Source organism: Girardinichthys multiradiatus, chromosome Y (genome assembly GCF_021462225.1).
Source record: "Girardinichthys multiradiatus isolate DD_20200921_A chromosome Y, DD_fGirMul_XY1, whole genome shotgun sequence".
In the NCBI taxonomy this organism is placed as follows: Eukaryota; Metazoa; Chordata; class Actinopteri; order Cyprinodontiformes; family Goodeidae; genus Girardinichthys; species Girardinichthys multiradiatus.
The window spans coordinates 2,727,947-2,748,584 of NC_061818.1; the positions used below are offsets into that span (position 1 = coordinate 2,727,947).

Consider the following 20,638-nt stretch of genomic DNA (forward strand, 5'->3'; position numbering starts at 1 on the left):
CCTGTATGTCTAACAGTTTTATATAAAACCGCGCTGTGAGATTTTTTGAATGTCAAATGTTTCTTCCACTCGTGCCGTTCATTTCAGGTTTCCACGTTAATGTCCCTTTGTTGTACGCTTACTGTGAATTCATATTAGAGGCTAGTCTTGTGAAACTAAAAGGCTCTGGTTCCACTCGACAACAAAAGATCGGTGCCTTTGTCCCTCTGGCTTCTGTCCATCTTGAAGTGGTCAATGAAATGCACGATTTCATTCTTCAGGCTATAGAAAGAAGAAAAATAATCACAGATAAAATATAAATAAGAAATATTTCCACTTTTCAATATTAATTTAAAGAAACCCAGCACTTTAAATAAAACGTGAACATGTATTTTAATTCGTTTAATCTCTAGATTAAAATAGTTTTTTAGTATGTTTGTACAGTTCATTTTTGTTACAGCTAAATTCTTGTTATTGTTCATCTTCTTATTCTTCTTAGTATTTTTTATCATCATTATTATTATTATTATTATTATTGTTGAAGATCAACGGTGCTCAATCTACGATCGAACACTGTATGCTTTGGACACCGCGCCTTTATTCTGAAAGGATAAAGTCGGAAGTAGTTGTTTGCCTTGGGATTTCCTGGTTTCTTTTCCATCTGAAAGTGCAGAGAAATGGCTTTAGCTGGTGATAAAAACGAGATCCTTGGAGAACACGGGTTTCCATCTGCTAGTAATGTCCACAGAAGTGGAGACAAGACTGAAGACGGGGAAGATGACAGCAAAAAAACAAGGTAGTGTCCCAAGAAAAAAACTTCTTTACATTCGATGTCACTATGGTTACTAGCAGGTTAAAGTTTGTAGCTTCAGTCTAAACAAAAAACGCCCTGTCTATGGCTTTAACGCATAAATGATGTGGTCTTTGTAAGGTTGTTTGAAACTTAACCTCAAGTGAACAGATCCATACACCATAGATGGATCCACCATTTTTATTAATCAAAGATCGAGTAAAAAAAGGGTCAACAAAGTTAGGTACATCCCAAAAATGCTATAGGTATGTACTTTGTACATGAGATTTTAGAGTTGGGGGCTGTGTGTCTTGGTTTTATCATGACTGTACAGTTGTGCTGAAACAAGCAGGTACAAGCAGCAGCTCTTAGTCTTCTGTGCTTCTATAAAGTAAGTCTGGTGGTGGGGACAGTAAGTGATTCATATGCACCTAGATAACACACCAAACCGCTTTCAAGGGAGAGGGATTTCCCTGTACAAATGATACTGTTGGAGCTACCTACTCTGTGGCCTGTATGCTGGTCAGAGCTCACTAAGCTACAACTGATTGAAGACTCCATCAGCAAAATCTGGTCTCCTGCTAATTGTCCCTTGAACCCTGACTTTGTCTGCTTTTTAATTTTTTTTCATGGTTTTTACAGCCACAGCAATACCTTTACTTTCACAAGCTTTTCTGTCTGGTTATTAATAGGGCTGCATTATTTTAGGAAAACATGAAATTGCTATATAATTTGTGAATAGTACAAAATGACAATACCTGTTGTGATTAACCCACATTTTTGTCACACTTCTCTTTCTGGATCTGGGGAGAGGCTTATGACTGTGTCCCTCTAGGTATTTTGTTGAGGGTTCTGTGGGAGTATGGAGTATCTTGGTAGCTTTTAAGGGCTATTTAGTTGCGTGTATGCCCAAAGCAAGACATCTGTCTGTATTCTCAGTATAAGTCAAGCTGCTGTAAACATAATGTTTTCAGTCCTGATTTAAAGGAACCAACAGTTTCTGCACATCTCAGGTTTTCAAGGAGTTTGTTCCACAGCTAAAGAGCATTGAAACTAAATGCTGCTTCACCTTGTGGAGTTCTGGTCCTGGAAACACTGAGTAGGCAGGTCTCTGAAAACCTGACAGTTCAGGCTAAATGGGTTATATTTGACAAGCAACTTGGTAATGTATTTTGGCCTCAGACCATTTAATGCTTTGTAGACCAATAGAGTTTTGAGTTTCAGTTGATAGTAAGCTGTTTTGGTAACAGACTTAATGTGGATTTAAAATTTTAGATCTAAAGGTACACCCAAGTTCTGCACAGTCTAATTGAGCGCTGATCTCGACACTCCTGTTTTTTTTTTTTTTTTTAAACCAAACTATGGTTTCTGTCTAATCTCAATTCAGATGAAGGGAATTCTGACCCATCCTTTCATTTTTATTTCTTGAGGTTTGAGTCCTGTTTTGATCAGCCTGTGGACTCAAGTGTTCATGAGATAATCAAGTTGACGCCTTCCTCTCTTCCTGGTAAGGTGACATAGCCTGCTGATGATGTGTTGTGTTGTGCTGGTTTTATGTTTATTTCCTGTTCCAGCCGAACATTATGATGCAGAGACAACCGAACCTATCAGCTGTGGTCTATCCTCCATGGATGAGTTGTTGTCATGGAACCGAAGCAAAGCAAACTCCTTTAACGTGGCAGTTGTTCCTCTGGCACCTCGGGAGCCCCGTCTGGTCAACTGTCTACGTCGGACATTGGTGTCTCACGACATGATGGGTGGCTACCTGGATGACCGGTATTTATTTCTAATTGACCCATGATTTTTATCTTTGGTTAATAAATACATTTTGACGTTTTCCTTTTAGAAGATTTTTTTGGAAGGTGTGCATTAAAATCTATGTGTTATAATGACATTTCTTACTTCTCTTTTTAAGTTTTATCCAAGGCACAAATTCAGAGGCATCATATGCCTTCTACCATTGGCAGTACATAGATATTTTCAACTACTTCACACATCACTTGGTTACTATTCCTCCAGCCGTGTGGACAAATGCTGCACATAAACACGGAGTCATAGTTCTCAGTAAGCAACAAAATGCAGTATAGTAGACATACAGTATCCTGAAGTTGTTTTTACAGCGATTTGCAAAAGCGTTCACACCCCTTTAAACTATTACACATTTGTTCATGTTATGGCGAAATATTTCAATATACAGTGGTGTGAAAAAGTTGTTTGCTCTCTTCCTGATTTCTTGTTTTTTTGCATGTTTGTCACACTTAAGTGTTTCAGATCATCAGACAAATTTAAATATTAGTCAACACAAGTAAACACAAAATGCAGTTTTTAAATGAAGTTTGTTTTTATTAAGGGACAAAAAAAATGCAAACCTATATGGCCCTGTGTGAAAAAGTGAATGCCCCCTCCGTTCCTGATGAACTCAAGGAACTCAGAGGTCCTTGAGTTCATCAGGCCACACCCAGGCCTGATTACTGCTACACTTGTTCTCAATCAAGAAACCACTTAAATAGGACCTGCCTGACAAGGTGAAGTAGACCAAAACATCCTCAAAAGCTAGACATCATGCCGAGATCCAAAGAAATTCAGGAACATATGAGAAAGAAAGTAATTGAGTTCTATCAGTCTGGAAAAAGTTGAAAAACCATTTCTAAAGCTTTGAAACTCCAGTGAACCACAGTGAGAACAATTATCCACAAATGAAGAAAACATGGAGCAGTGGTTAACCTTTCCAGGAGCTGCCGGCCGACCAAAATTACCCCAAGAGCGCAGCAAAGACTCATTCAAGAGGTCACAAAAGACCCCACAACAACTTCCAAATAACTGCAGGCCTCACTTGTCTCAGATACGGTCAGAGTTCATGTCTCCACCATAAGAAAGAGACTGGGCAAAAATGGCCTGCATGGCAGAGTTCCAAGATCAAACCATTGCTGGGCAAAAAGAACATTAAGGCTTGTCTCAAATTTTCCAGAAAACATCTTGATGATCCCCAACACTTTGGGGAAAAAGCTCTGTGACGAGACAAAAGTTGGGCTTTTTAGAAGGTGTGTGAGGCAATACATCTAGCGTAAAAGTAACACCGCATTTCAATAAAAGAACATACCACCAGTAAAATATGGTGGTGGCAGTGTGGGGCTGTTTTGCTGCTTCAGGACCTAAAAAAGACCCATTGTAATAAATGGAACCATGAATTCTGTTGTTTACCAGAACATCCTTAAAGAGAATGTCTGTCCATCTGTTCGTGACCTCAAGCTGAAATGAACTTGGGTTCTGCAGCAGGACAGTGATCCAAAACACACCAGCAAGTCAACTTCTGAATGTCTAAAGAAAAACAAAATAAAGACTTTGGAGTGGCCTAGTCAAACTCCTGGCCTGAATCCTATTGAGATGCTGTGGCATGATCTTAAAATGGCTCTTCATGCTTGAAAATCCTCCAATGGGCCTAAATTACAACAATTCTGCAAAGATGAGTGGGCCAAAATTCTTGGATGTACTCCTGAACCGTCCACCCATCATTTTGCTCGGGATCAGGAGTTGTGTGCACTGACAATTCTCCCTGGAGGAAAATCCATTAACAAGACAACTATTAGTTGTTCACTCCACACTTCTGGCCTCTATGAATGCGTGGTAAGTAGAAAAACCATTGAAAGCCAGAATAAGTTGTATTTGCAGCTTGCCATACACTATGTAGTGGATACAACAAACATGTAGATAAGGGGCTCTGGTTTAGATGACTGAACTGACAAAACTGAAATTCTGGCCTTCACGCAAAATGCTAAATGTGAAGGAAAACTAACACACCATCTCAGTTGTAAAACCTGGTGCTGTGGAGATCATTTTCTTCAGCAGGGACAGGGAAGCTGGTCAGAGTTGATGGAAAGAATAATACAAAATAAATACATGGCAGAAAACCTGTTAGAGCCTGCAAAGGACTTGGGAGTAAAGGATGACTACAAACGTAGGCTAAACCTTTAAGTTTGGTATTTTAAAAAAAGCAACAATTGTGTTGTTCAACCTCATAAAATCACAACAAATAACATTGAAGATTTTGGTTTGACAAATGATGAAAAAGTTGAAGAGGTATGATTACTTTTGCAAGGCTTTACATATTGTTTGTTTGGTGTCAGTATTAGAAGTAGGGATGCACGATATATTGGCACTGACGTCTGTACTGGCCAATGTTAGTCATTTTTTAACATATTGGTATCGGGTGCTGGTAACTGCCATGATGCTCCGTCAGCCATCATTTATTTCTTTCAAGACAAATGAGGAACAATTTCTTCTTCGTGGGCAATAACAACAAAACAGGACCCTCTATAGCTAAATTACATGCAAACACATTTTCTTCACCAATGTTTTTAAATCCAAACCATTACAAATGAAATGCCTTTGTTTTAACTGATTTATACAAAGAATCAAAATACAAAAAAATAATATACACCATTTACGCATCATTTATGAATGTATAAGCATTACAAAATGGCGCTGACAGCCAATATTAATATCAGATATTGATATCGGAATTAATTTTGATATTGGTGCATCACCAATTAGAAGTAATAAAATAGTCAAGTCAGGCAGGCTGGAGGTTCTGAGTTTGAACCTACTGGTTAGCTAAGCTTATTCCTGGGTGACTGCCTTTTATACTGTGTTGCTTAAATTGTTATTTTCCTAATATTATTGAAACACATAGCCACCTGTATACCTGAGCAGAATAAAGTCGGTTTTCAAATTGCACACAGAGGTCTAAAAGAATAACTTCTATTACAAATAAGTTTTAGGATTCTCTGTTTTACATAAATATGGACAAACAAAAAGTATAAAAGGAGAGGGAACAGCGTGCAGGAATTGGCCACGAGTCAGGAATCAAATGTGGAGCATCTCTGACACTACTGTATGCGTTGTGCTTGCTCTACCGGTTTGGCTATGAGGCCAATCCACTTTTGTAAAATTATGATGACGCAACAAATTTAGTTGCGGGTCTGACCTGTCTTCACATCTTCTGTTGTAATATGAAACACTGGCCTGCTTTCTAGGAACTTTCATCACTGAATGGACTAATGGAGCTGCAATGTGCGAGGCCTTCCTGAAGGATGAGGAGTCCTACCGGGCAGTGGCTGACAAACTAGTCCAGATCAGTCAGTATTATGGCTTTGAGGGCTGGCTCATTAATATAGAGAATGCTCTGAGTGTGAGTAATACATCTGCACTTCTCCTCACACCACTTCTGACCACAAACTCTGATATCCTCCGTTGCTGCATGCATGTTATTTGAAAGACCACTTTAGTTGTGCATTTATTTGTAAAAAGCATAAGCACTAAAAAACATTTTTTTTTAAATCAAACTGACTTAAAAAAATTTAAATAGACGGTTTAATATAAAAAACACTTGTGAAAAATCTTAAATAAATCACCATTTTTATGGTATATCTAAAAGCTATAGAAACAGTTAAGCTCAACCAGATCATGCACCGCTAACACACACAAGTTATGTCAGATCTCTTGTACCATAGAAACTTAAAGAACAACACAAATAACTCTTACCAACCCCTATGTTGTGGTAGCTCACAGTAACACGCACAGAAAATGATTTAGTTGTTCATTTTACTGATAGGTGTATTTCTTCCATGTACAGTTGCCACTTCAAACACTTTGTATTCATCCTTGTTTTAGATGTGGCGGTATCATATTCTCACATAATAATTATATAAATGTATAGTATTTACCCCCCGTAGCTGTGGCCGCAAGGTCTGCGGTGCCTGTCGCGGCGGCAATCCCAGAACCCGGTGGTGGACACCGGCAGTAAGGGATGCTGTTAAGTTGAAGAAGGAGTCCTATCGGCTGTGGTTGGCTTGTGGGACTCCTGAGGCGGCTGACGGGTACCGTGAGGCCAAGCGTGCTGTGGCCCGGGCTGTGGCAGAGGCGAAAACTCGGACCTGGGAGGAGTTCGGTGAGGCCATGGAGAAGGACTACCGGTTGGCCTCGAAGCGATTCTGGCAAACCGTCCGTCGCCTCAGGAGGGGGAAGCAGTGCTTCGCCAACACTGTTTATAGTGGGGACGGGAGACTGCTGACCTCGACTGAGGACATTATCGGGCAGTGGAAGGAGTACTTCGAGGATCTCCTCAATCCTGCCATCACGCATTCCGTGGTGGAAACAGAGGCTGGGGACTCGGGGTTGAACTCTTTCATCACCCAGGCTGAAGTCACCGAGGTGGTTAAAAAGCTCCGCGGTGGCAAAGCTTCGGGGGTGGATGAGATCCGCCCTGAGTACCTCAAGTCTCTGGATGTTGTAGGGCTGTCATGGTTGACACGTCTCTTCAACATTGCGTGGCGGTCGGGGACAGTGCCTCTGGACTGGCAGACTGGGGTGGTGGTCCCCCTTTATAAGAAGGGGGACCGGAGGGTGTGTTCCAACTACAGGGGGATCACACTCCTCAGCCTCCCTGGTAAGGCCTACGCCAGGGTATTGGAGAGGAGAGTCCGACCGATAGTCGAACCTCAGCTTCAGGAGGAGCAGTGTGGTTTTTGTCCCGGCCGTGGAACACTGGACCAGCTCTATACCCTCTACAGGGTGCTCGAGGGTTCATGGGAGTTTGCCCAACCGGTTCACATGTGTTTTGTGGACCTGGAGAAGGCATTCGACTGTGTCCCTCGTGATGCCCTGTGGGGGGTGCTCCAGGAGTATGGAATCGGGGGGCCCTTTACTAGGGGCCATCCGGTCCCTGTACGAGCGGAGCAGGAGTTTGGTCCGCATTGCCGGCACTAAGTCGCACCTGTTCCCGGTGCATGTTGGACTCCGGTAGGGCTGCCCTTTGTCACCGGTCCTGTTCATAACTTTTATGGACAGGATTTCTAGACACAGCCAAGGGCCGGAGGGGGTCGGGTTTGGGGACCAGTGGATTTTGTCTCTTCTTTTTGCGGATGATGTGGTCCTGCTGGCCCCCTCTAGCCAAGACCTACAGCATGCGCTGTGGCGGTTCGCAGCCGAGTGTGAAGCGGCTGGGATGAGGATCAGCTCCTCCAAGTCCGAGGCCATGGTTCTCGACCGGAAAAGGGTGGCTTGTCCTCTTCAGGTTGGAGGGGAATTCCTGCCTCAAGTGGAGGAGTTTAAGTATCTCGGGGTCTTGTTCACGAGTGAGGGAAGAATGGAGCGGGAGATCGACAGACGGATCGGTGCGGCTGCCACAGTAATGGGGGCGCTGTGCCGGTCCGTTGTGGTGAAGAGAGAGCTGAGCCGAAAAGCAAAGCTCTCAATTTACTGGTCGGTCTACGTTCCTGCCCTCACCTATGGCCATGAACTTTGGGTCATGACCGAAAGAACGAGATCCCGGATACAAGCGGCTGAAATGAGTTTCCTCCGTAGGGTGGCCGGGCACTCCCCTAGAGATAGGGTGAGGAGCTCGGCCATCCGGGAGGGGCTCGGAGTAGAGCCGCTGCTCCTCCACATCGAGAGGAGCCAGTTGAGGTGGCTCGGGCATCTATACCGGATGCCTCCTGGACGCCTTCCTCGGGAGGTGTTCCAGGCACGTCCCACCGGGAGGAGGCCCAGGGGACGGCCCAGGACACGCTGGAGGGACTATGTCTCTCGGCTGGCCTGGGAACGCCTTGGGCTCCCCCTGGAGGAACTGGAGGAGGTGTCTGGAGAGAGGGACGTCTGGGCGTCTCTGTTGAGTCTGCTGCCCCCGCGACCCGGTCCCGGATAAGCGGAAGACGACGAGTACGAGTATTTACCCCCACCAAAAATAGTCATACAACCTATTTGTTTTAATTATATAAAAAAGAAACAACTGCTCAATAACAGCATCTCATGGGGAGGAGTCAGTGCTGCCAGTAAAACATCCATGCCTGGTATGAGAGGCAATCATGGCCTTTCTTAGACATTTGTAGGATATTTATCATCCAGACACTCAGAAGACTTTGTTGAGAGGTCTGTACATGAAGCCCACCCTTACCACCTCAGCTGTTGATACAGAGGGTTTGTGGAACAGCTGTGTTCTCCAAGGTAGCTTTGTTATCACCAAGGGGCAATTTGTTTTACAGTCCTCAGTAGAACATAAAGTCTACTGTACCAAACAAAAAAGTCACCACTTACAACATCTACAAAGTTCCATGTTTAAATATAAAAAACTAACTGATGGTATGAATAACTTTTTGAACCAGTTAGATCTGAATCATGGCAGGGAATATCTGCAGCCTGGTGGGAGTTTCGTTTCTCCATGGATGACTCCGATCAGCTAGGATAGATGGGGCTTTTATTAGTGAGCAGAACAAGGACTTCCCCGATATTTTCATGAGGATGAGCCCAGTAGCTGTTCAAACGAAGCTCATTTGGGCGCTTGAATGTATGCTCTCTTTGTTTCAGTTCAGCACTTGGTGTAGGTAAGGCGTGGAATGTAGAATGACACCTCCAGATCATTTGCACCATTGCAAATACTGCTCCCATCTTTTCTAAGTGAATAGCATCACACAACGTTTCCCAGCAGAACCTTATTCCGAGCATCACTGTGCCCTCATTGACTTATCTTCTTTCCCATATTGTATCATAATGCCTTCTCTTTATCAGGTAAGAGATGCCCCAAAACAACTGACAACATACATGATGTCACTGTTTATGCAGACACCTCCAACTGCTGGCAGACCTTTCTCACTACGTTTTAGAGAAAATGTGCTGCTAGTAAGGCGTGGATCCACTGAAACAATGAAAGAAAATACACAAACATAGTAATACAACTAAATTATATCTACAAAAATACACAAAAATGTAATGTTCCTGAACAAAGTAAAAACTAGACTTAAAACAGAAGACACTGTTAGGTTCCAGCCCTGTCCACTTTCTAACCTCCTATTAGTTTTTTAATGACACAGGATGTGCGTTTTTTTATAAAAGCGAGGGGTGAGAAAAGGGGCAATTAAGAAATGATTAGCAGCAAGAAGGTCCTGGGTTCGATTCCCGGCCTGGGGCCTTTATGCATGGAGTTTGCATGTTCTCCCTGTGCATGCGTGGGTTCTCACTGGGTACTCTGGCTTCCTCCCACAGTCCAAAGACATGCCTGTTAGGTTAATTGGTCACTCTAAAATTGACCTTAGGTGTATGAAAGAGTGTGTACGTGGTTGTTTGTGTGTTGCCCTGCGATGGACTGGCGACCTGTCCAGGGTGTACCCCACATCTCGCCCATAGATTGCTGGAGATAGGCACCAGGTCCCCGTGACCCACTATGGAATAAGCGGTAGAAAATGACTGACTACAGGTGTTTAAGCAAGCAGGGTGTAATCTTGTATTCTCTTCATCCTTCTTTCTCTCCTCCACTCTTTCCTCCTTTTCTCCCCTTTTTCCCCCATCTCTCTCTTTTTTGAGCTTCTTTTTTCCTTTTTATTTCAGTCTCCGTGTCCGTAACAATTGAAATATTCCCAAAGAAGTTTATAATAAAGTTTATTTTATAAATGTCAAGCAGAGCTTTAAAGCATTAGCTGTGATGCTCCGCTTGGGAAAGTAAATCTGTTGGGCAATTTCTTGGCACTCAGACAACAATTCTGAGCGATACTCTGCCGGACAGGACACGGTAAAAAAAAAAAGACTGACTATATTAACAGGCAATTATAATGTAGCAGTTCAGTAAAAATGTTTTATATGGTAAACGGACTAAATAAGCACAAGTCTTGGGTCTTTGTGAATAATAATGAAATGCTCTAGCTGTGTACATACCGGTAATGAGTAAAGAAGTCAAGAGATAGAATCTCTGAACTCATGTGAGTAATTTGGGTTTGCAGGAGGCAGCTGTGAAGAACACTCCGTTGTTTCTGTGCTATCTGACAGAGCAGATGCATGAGCGAGTGCCCAGCAGCCTGATCCTGTGGTACGACAGCGTTATTGAGAACGGAGAACTTACATGGCAGAATGAACTCAACCAGACCAACAGGTGAAGGCTCCATGTGCTATGAATATGGGTGTTGTATAGTTCCAGTTGATATAAGGATGGTCTTCGATGACATTTGATGGATGGTGAACGGTTTATTGTGGAGGAAAGACAGAGACACAGCTTAAAGCTGACCTCCAGGGAACAACTACACCTCTGCTTTCTCTCTTCATTCAACTTCGTTTTGTTTCATTGTATATTTTTGATATGCATGAAATGACAAGAGATTCTTTTATTTGTCACCATGACACATTTTCCTAAAATCAGATTGGTTGGCTTTTGTTATAATCTAATCTGATAGGGTGTTTTTCGATGCCTGTGATGTTTTTTTTACAAATTACAACTGGACAGAGGAGAACCTGGAGTGGATGAAGGAGTACTCTGGGGTCCGAGGTCGTCAGGCAGATGTGTACATTGGGGTGGATGTGTTTGCCAGAGGAAAGGTAGTGGGAGGCATGCTGGAAACAAATAAGGTAAATACTGTGAAGAGCCTCTCCGTGACAGTTGTGAGCTCTCAGAACACTGCCTATGTGCTGCATCTTGTTCTGGTTTGTTCACAGGCTCTGGATATCATTCGGAAGCACAACTTCTCTGTTGCGATCTTTGCTCCTGGATGGGTGTACGAGGTCCATAATAAGAGTGAATTCCGTACTAATCAAGACAAGTGAGACCAGCTCAGCATTCACCTTGTAGATTGTACATCTGATGAAGGTTCCTCATATAAAATGAGAATGAAATGCTCTGCTCCCTCCTGTAGGTTCTGGGTTCTTCTCTCAGATTACCTGTACATCCACCAACTTGCCTCACGTCTTCCATTTATCTCCTCCTTCTGTCAGGGCTTTGGGAAAGCAGTTTACTGGAAAGGACAGGTACTCAAGCTTTTTTTGGTCAAAATACACACATTTTGTGCATACCCTTCCTATGGAAGGTGTTAATGACTGTCTGGTGGACAACCTGCAAGTCAGCAGTCTTCCAGATAATTGATCGTAAAGTAATTTTCACCAGTTTTCTAACCACTGTCCTTGCATACGGTTTGACCAACGTCCAGCTCATGATGAGCAGAGTTAGCACACAGATTGCTGCAGTGTTCTATGACCAGTTTTACAATGTCTCACACAAGTGTCTTTTCTAACATCTTGCTGCCTGCAATGAACACTGGTCAACTCCTTGATCCTTTACACTGTTGACCAATTACTTATTTAGTTTTAAGCTTATGTCCTTGTTTGTCAGCCTCATGCTACTGTATAAGCCCTTATATACTGGATGTGCTGTATACCTACAGCATTTTGATCAGACCTTTCTGCAGCAGCCCTGCACTTTAAGTTGTAGGAGGTTTATTGGTGACATATGGAGCTTGAAGAGCAGTAATGTTTGTACATGAGAAAAAAGGTAGTTTAAACTAACAAAAATAAAAGTTAAAACTTGAAGTCATCCTTTGAACTGGAATTAAATCTTTATTCAATCTGAAACACACTTTGGTTTCACTTTATTATTTTGCAGATTTCAACATCAGAATTTGACATTCAGTTAAACCTAAGGAAAACAGTGATTTTTGCTTGCTATTTCTGTGTGTTGCAGCATGAGACAAAGAAGAGCTGGTTCAACCTGACTGCTCAGGAGATCCAGCCCTTATACTACCACATGGATCTAGAGGATCATGGCCAGGTCAAGAGCAGTGGCTGCCCTGAAGATGCCTGGAATGGAGGCTGTTCCCTGCTGCTGCATGGACTTATCCCTGCAACTTTAAACACCCCAGTTTGTGCTAAGTAATGTGTGTGTGTGTGTGCGCATGTCTGTCTAACCTTGTGTGGATCAACCCGTGATGGAACACTAACAGTGTGTCCCACAGAAATTGGTTATGTTGGTTAATAGTTAAGTTTTGAAACAAGGTATAAATTGAGTTTAGGTTAGTTTTAGGGTCAGGGTTAGGCTATAACATTGAATGGAAGTCAATGCAAGGTCCCTGCAAGGATAGGAAGACACTACATTTGTTTGTGTACATTTATTGTAACTTTATACTGTATGGGGTAATGGTTGGCAGAGAGGAAAATATGGATGTTTACAGTGAATTAATGATTTTCTGTATAACAAGTACAGTGTCTTGCGTAAGAATTTGAACCCATTAAACCTTTTCACATTTTGTTACATTCCAACAACAGACGCCTGTGTTTTTTAGGGGGATTTAATGTGACAGACCAACACATAGCAGAGCAAAATTATAAAGTGGAAGGGAAAGGATGCATGCTTTTAGAAATTTTTGACAAAACATCAAAATTAGAAAAAAGAGGTGTGCATTTGTATTCAGCCCCTCACCGCCACAGGGAGTTAATACTTTGCATAACCACCTTTTGGTACAAATTTCTGTAACTGCATCGTTCAAGGTGGTAGCATGTAGAATTACAGTGGGGAGAACCAGTATTTGATACAATGCCGGTTTTCCCACTTGCTAAACATGTAGAAGTCTTACATTTTTATCATAGGTACTCTTCACCACTATATGTATATGGGGTACCCGGTCTAGCGCTGCAACACCCCAACCCACAATATATTTTTTAACCAGTGTAAAGAGCTTTGTTATACCCTAGATTAGCTTATAAAGATACTTTAAAAGCATGACTCTTTTACATGTATGGTTTTGTGAAAATATAAACACATAGTTTAGTTAACAGAAAACTTCATAACAGAAACATCCAATTTTAAAATTTTACATTACAAGATGCTTTCAGGAGTTTCTTTTCACTGCTATTCTGCTACACCAGGTCTGCTCTGCTTCATCCCAAATTCGGTTAATAGACTGTTCTGGGATCAAATGCAACAACCAGGTGCGAGTCTGTCCTTACAGAGAAGCATCTTAACCAGCTCTTGACTTTTTAAGAAGCTTTGATCACCTTCAGGTGGTCCAAACTCTGCACCAAGACTCTTGACTGGAACAAACAGTTCACATCACTCCTTTTTAATGTTATTTCATTGCTTACCTATTCATGTTAGAAATTAATTTAAAAATCCTGACATTAACTCTTAATTCCTTCATGGTCAAGCTCCTTCCTATATTACTAAATAGTTAAATCCACATACTCCAACTGGATTGCTCAGGTCTTAAAACTAAAACCTACTTGTAGTCAAAAGGTCCAGGTATAAAACTGAAGGGAATGGCTCTGTCCAGACTATTGAACCTTGACTGTGGAACCAGCTTTCTGTGCTTTCACATTGTCTTTAGAGCCCGAACTGTTTAAAAAAAAAAACAGCTGAAGAGATTCTTATTCAAAGGACCTTTACTTAAGATCTTTCCAAATATTATTGTATTTCTTCTTAATTCTTTGGATCATTTAATTTGCTCAGTCTTTTAATCAAGTTTGAATGGTTTTGTTTTTTAATGTTTATACTACAAAATGTTTATACCATATAAATTAAAAAAAATTACTTCTTTGTATTTGCCAGGATTTTCTCGCTCCATGTGCCACTGGATTCCAAGATCATGGTAAGTGTTGTCTACAAAGCATCTGCTGGGATCGCTATCTCTTTGCAGCTGAAGACAACAGACTCCTCTCACTGTTCCCACACTGATGTCCACGAAGTCACATGTAAGTTTCTTGTATAACATGACTTCAAGTTCAATATAAAAGAGATGCACACATCCAAAAATCCACTGGATTGGTGTATTGGATAGTTCTACAAACATAGAAGTCCTAAAGTTAGATCCGCACATCGACTGTATGGAGGACCGACCCTGCCATAATTAAGAATAAATACAGAAATAAATAACTGACTCAATAAAATAATTACTAGGCCAAAAAGTAGCTTCGTTGCATTTAAATTAGTGCGCCATTAAATGCAACAAAATAATAAAAAGAAGAGATTTATTCAGTTATTGATCAATTAATCAGATATAAATATATATATTTCTATTTTAATCCACTATTTTTATTTAAACCACAAATTTTCAAATCATATATTTTTTTTCTTGAACTCTGTATTTTTCCTTTGTTTATTTAATTATAAGTTTTCGGACGCGCTTTCAAAAATAATAGCATCACTCAATGACGGACTTTTCACAAACTAGAGGAAACATATTACTAATTTAATTTACAAATGCCACATGAAATATAAATAAAACATAGTGACATTTATAGAAAATAAACTCTTAATCAGGACAGAAATCATCCTTGAATGACAGTTAACTTTAAAAAGAGTAATATGTTGAATAATATTGGCCATATTTACTAGGATTTATTGTTGAAAAATGTATATTTTAATATTATTCAGAAAGTATCATTGGAAATGTTTAAAGATGCTAATTTAACGTGGAAGTTCTTGTATGTTTCCCCTAGTTTGTGAAAAGTCTTTCATTCAGTGAGTTTAAGAAATAGAATAAGATTTGAAAATTAGTGGTTTAAACAAAAATAGTGGATTAAAATAGAAATATATATATATATTTATATCTGATTAATTGATCGATAATTGAATAAATCTCTTATTCTTATTAGTTTGTTGCATTTAATGGCACACTAATTTATATTTCTAGCTACCTTTTGACCCAGTAATTATTTTATTGAGGCATTTATTTATTTCTGTATTTAGTCTTAATTATGGCAGGATTGGTCCTCTATAGCCTTATGGATACTTTAGTAAACATTAGATTTTTGGCAAACTGCCTTTCTTCAAACTAACCTAACATTTACATTTATAAACGTTTTCAAAATCTTAAACTCTCAGATAACAAAAAGCTTCTCTTAAATACCATTAAAGTTATAAATGTAAAATTAAACACCTTTTTCTACCCAGAGAAAACAGTCCAAGGCTGACCAGAGGTTTTTAAGAAGGCAACCAGTCTGTATTAAACTTTAAGCTGATAAATGTTCTGTTTTTTCCACAGTAACAAGTATGTCCCCTAAGATTCTGGGTAATGGACCGCTTTTAGTGAGCCAGATCTCTGAGCTGTGTGGAAACATAAACCCACATGGGTGGATTGTTCGGTGAGGCATGGTGACAGCAGAGTACCAGTTACTCTGCTTCAGCTTCATTTTACAGTCTAAACATCTACTCTTTCTGTTGTTCTATTGTTGCTTTGAGCAGATGTTCACAACTGGAGCTTCATGGCTGTGTTCTCAGAGAAGTGTGTGTACTTATCCATCGGGACGGAGGGTCTCAGGACACGTCTGGGAGAGATTATGGTGAGACAACAACAGCTTTCTACAGTGTTCTTTCACATTTTTCCAAATAATCCTGAGAAATAGATAGAAAAACCTAACCAGATAAGGTGGGATGTATATGGTCCTGTATTTATACGTCTCAAGGACAATTTCTAACATTGTTTTTAGTTGGTTTTTTTTTTATTCAAAATTGGGGAAAAAAGACGTGGCATTTATTGTTAATTAAATGGGCTCTCTGTGACATAAACAGGGCAGGGCCCAGTCAAAGCCAGACCTAAATAAATCAAAGTTCATCTTTATGACATAAATTAAATCCAGTTAATATGCTCTGACCCTGTTTTACTCTTTTAATTATTTGTATTTTGGAGTTAGGATTTCATTTAACAATCTGTGCATCTTACAACCTTCTTCAGTCCATGCAGAAAAACAGACGGACCATATGAAAAAACTTTTTTAAACTTTCTCTTGGATTCAGTAAAGGACTTATATCACAATTGCACAGTCCCTGCCTTCTGTAATGGCCTCATGAACTCTTCTTTTTTTGTTGTGGAATATTTATGCAACAAACAACATCAATGAATTTTAAAAACAGTAATTTAATTATTTCTCTAATCCACACAGAGCAAAAATATCTATACAGGCTCATATATACATACAACCTAGTGTCAGACAAAAAAAACCAAACAATTTCAATAGTTTATTGAGAAACAGAAAATGGCCATTACTATGATAAAGGTAGATACTCTGGCTTATCAGGCAGTATGTAGGCCACCATTATTTAGGCAACCATCAGTGTAAACTTGATTCCCATTATTGTATGCTCATACTGAAAAAAGGGTTTTGTCCACACATTATCCAGCCAGCGATCCCAAGCACTCACACATAACTTGGTTCTGGAAAGGAACAAGCATGCTGACATTAGGCTTCTGGAATGGCTTTGGCCTTAACCCCAATTAAAATGTATGGAATATGCTTCAGAGTGCATCCAAACCAGTTTAGATACCAAGAGTGGTAAAGTTTAGTTTTTTTATTAAAAAAAACTTGTAACACTATTCATCACCCAAATTTCCACTCTCAAGTTTACATCTATAATCTAAAGGACATTCTTTTCTCTTTGTTATTAATTAAGTGAAAGTAATATTGTAGCAGAAATATTTGATCTACATAGATCCACCTATTGATACGATTAACTTTTTACATAAACTGACATAAACTTAGGGATTGTTTTTCCTCTGCAGCTTTTTTTTTACAATTTTGCAAAAGAAGAGTAGAAAATAGATTTCTGTTTTCTGCTGGAAGTATTATAGTTCACGACATCCTCCCCCATTGTCACACCTCAACTCCAGCTGGTCTGTTTCTGTCAGGTATTGGATGTGGATACCCTGCAGCTGCCCGTCGACCCTGTTCGGGGCTTGTGTGTTGATGACGTGGTTTGGCTGTGTGGAGTCGGTACATCACCAGAAAGCACGTCCCCCTGCCTGCGCCTCTGTGCTACCCTGCGCTGGGACTACCCAGTAGAATCTGTGCGCCACTTTAGGGTGTATTGGCGAAGGCTCAGAGGACCTGATCCAAGAATCCCTCCTGGTAAGCTGGAGCTGTTGGCCCGAGCCTACTCCAATCAGTTTAGGGTGACGGAGCTGGTTGTGCCTGAGCCACCCATGGAGTTGGAGCTGGTGGTGGAGCCAGTGATTAGTAACGGTTTCCCTGTGCCAGAGAGCCACTGGGGCAGAAGACAACTCAGCTATGCAGAAGGATCTGAAAAATGATTTCACTCAGGCTCTTTCTCTGGGACTGTTTTACACAAGGCTATGAAGTGGAGCAGGACATTGAACCCATGAAGGACTACACATCACTTTTAATGTGTTAATGGTTAATCACAGAAGCAGTGGTGAGTTGCCACAGGCTAACCCCTGCAGTGTTTTAGCAGTTCTTTGTGTGAAAATCACTATTGTTTAAAGGTCTTCTCGCAGCTATTGTTTCCACCACAAAACAAATGGAAATGAGCAGAAATAAATAAAATCAACCAGTGTCTTCTCCTTACAGGAGGTTGGACAAATATACATTTGTCAAAAACAATTTTTTTTAAAATCACATTTATGCCAAATGTTGAATCACTCATCCTCAGCATGTATGGAAAATGGCTGCAGGAGGACAAAACTAACTTCCCATGGATGGTAAGATGTCTGGAGAGGTTGTGATTTCTTTCATTACCATTCACAGAAAGAAAAAAAAATATGTTTGCTTGCTTGTGTTGTTGGAAATATACCAAAATAACCACTGATACAAGTCTCCAGAAGTAACACCATGATAACAGCGCACTGAATAAAATAATAACACAGCTGAGTTCTAGGAAATATTGTAAGGAACGTCCAACACTAGTCTGGATTTTGGAAAACAGTTTGGATGCTGTTTAATAAACATCAGGCATATTTATGAGGTTTTTTTTTCACAACAACACCCTGATCTCAGTTTAGATTGTGATATTTGTAGTCATCAGATCATCTCTGTATGATTCTGCAGCACCTCTTCAACCTTAGCGTGACCCAGAAGAAGGTTCCAGTGTTGTGGAAGACCTCCTGTCTTGTTCCAGTACCAAAGAAAACTCACCCATCAGTCCTCAATGACTATAGACCTGTTGCTCTGACATCTCACATCATGAAGGTCCTAGAGAGACTCATTTTGGCCCACCTGAGTAAGCAACAACAAACTATCCGGACCCCCTTCAGTTTGCTTATTCCGATGGAGTTGGGTTGAGGCCTCAACAATCTCCTGGATCAAAGACTACCTGACAAACAGACCACAGTTTGTGAGACTGAAGGGTTGTGAGTCTAACCAGGTAGTCAGCAGCACAGGAGCACCACAGGGGACTGTACTCTCACCATTCCTTTTCACTCTGTACACCTGAGACTTCCAGTACAAGACAGACTCCTGTCATCTGCAGAAATACTCGGATGATTCTGCAGTTGTGGGGTGGATCAGAGATGGACAAGAAGCTGAGTACAGGAAGGTGGTGGACCGCTTTGTGGCATGGTGTGGAAACAATCATCTCATTTTGAACGTGACTAAAACAAAGGAGATGATTGTAGATTTGAAGAGAAACAGGAACAAGTCAAACACTATTTCCATCATGGGAGAAGAAGTGGAGGTGGTGGAGGAGTTTAAATACCTCGGTGTTCACCTGGAGTGGAGATGCAACTGTGAAGCCGTCTACCAAAGGAAGAGCATTTAAAAGTTGGCACACAGCGTCACGATGTCACCAGGTGACCATGAACCCATTCAAGCGCTGGGTAAATGCTTAGAAGAAATCAATGCCTGGATGGGCCTAAATTTTCTTTAGCTGAATCAAAACAAAACTGAAGTAATAATCTTTGGACCAAAGGAAGAGCGTTTAAAAGTTAGCACACAGCTTCAGTTAATACAGCTAGAAACCACCAGTCAGGCTTGAAACCTGGGTGTAGTGATGGACTCAGACCTGAACCTTCAGAGGCACATAAAGACAGTAACAAGGTCAGTCTTCTATCACCTAAAGAACATCTCCAGGATTAAAGGACTAATGTCTCAGCAAGACCTTGAAAAACTAATTCATGCGTTCATCTTTAGTAGAATTGATTACTGCAACGGTGTCTTCACAGGTCTGCACATCACCCCGGTTCTAAAGTCCCTACACTGGCTCCCTGTAGCTCAGAGAATAGAGTTTAAAATACTTCTGTTAGTCTATAAATCACTGAATGGCTTAGCACCAAAATACATTACAGACTTGTTGTCTGTGTATCAACCACCCAGACCTCTCAGGTCTTCTGGCTCAAATCTACTCTGCAGAACCAGAACCAGAACTAAACATGGAGAAGCAGCTTTTAGTTCTTATGCTCCACTAATCTGGAATAAACTGCCAGAAAACTGTTAAATCAAGATTAAAAACGTATTTGTTTAGAGTGGCCTTTGACTGTATCATTTAGGCATGATTAGTTGTGTTTTCAGTCCAATTTTCCTTTCATTTTCTTGTCCATCATTCTATTCTCTTTATTTTATTATTATTTTTAATTACCTGTGTTTGATTTTATCATTGATTTTTTTTCTGTCTGTATCTGTTTATTTTCTTTGTGATTGTATTGTAATTGTATGTACAGCGCTTTGAGTGTCTCGTTGCTGAAAAGCTCTATATATATATATATATATATATATATAGGTCCTTCTCAAAATATTAGCATATTGTGATAAAGTTCATTATTTTCCATAATGTCATGATGAAAATTTAACATTCATATATTTTAGATTCATTGCACACTAACTGAAATATTTCAGGTCTTTTATTGTCTTAATACGGATGATTTTGGCATACAGCTCATGAAAACCCAAAATTCCTATCTCACAAAATTAGCATATTTCATCCGACCAATAAAAGAAAAGTGTTTTTAATACAAAAAACGTCAACCTTCAAATAATCATGTACAGTTATGCACTCAATACTTGGTTGGGAATCCTTTTGCAGGAATGACTGCTTCAATGCGGCGTGGCATGGAGGCAATCAGCCTGTGGCACTGCTGAGGTCTTATGGAGGCCCAGGATGCTTCGATAGCGGCCTTTAGCTCATCCAGAGTGTTGGGTCTTGAGTCTCTCAACGTTCTCTTCACAATATCCCACAGATTCTCTATGGGGTTCGGGTCAGGAGAGTTGGCAGGCCAATTGAGCACAGTGATACCATGGTCAGTAAACCATTTACCAGTGGTTTTGGCACTGTGAGCAGGTGCCACGTCGTGCTGAAAAATGAAAGATGGAAGCATGAAGTGCTCCAAAATCTCCTGATAG

At 40.6% G+C, this 20,638-nt stretch overlaps 1 protein-coding gene across 1 annotated transcript; it reads left to right on the forward strand.

The window, feature by feature from the left end:
• The first annotated feature begins 600 nt into the window (after positions 1-600).
• On the forward strand, positions 601-17,892 carry LOC124863728 (cytosolic endo-beta-N-acetylglucosaminidase-like). The gene is given in 15 exon segments (XM_047358180.1): positions 601-775; positions 2,200-2,276; positions 2,344-2,545; positions 2,685-2,833; positions 5,803-5,957; positions 10,537-10,685; positions 10,984-11,155; positions 11,243-11,346; positions 11,440-11,551; positions 12,261-12,448; positions 14,121-14,263; positions 15,556-15,655; positions 15,756-15,833; positions 15,835-15,853; positions 17,197-17,892. Coding segments are annotated over 15 exon segments (2,169 nt in total). The 5' UTR covers positions 601-656; the 3' UTR covers positions 17,599-17,892.
• The last annotated feature ends 2,746 nt before the right edge of the window (positions 17,893-20,638 follow it).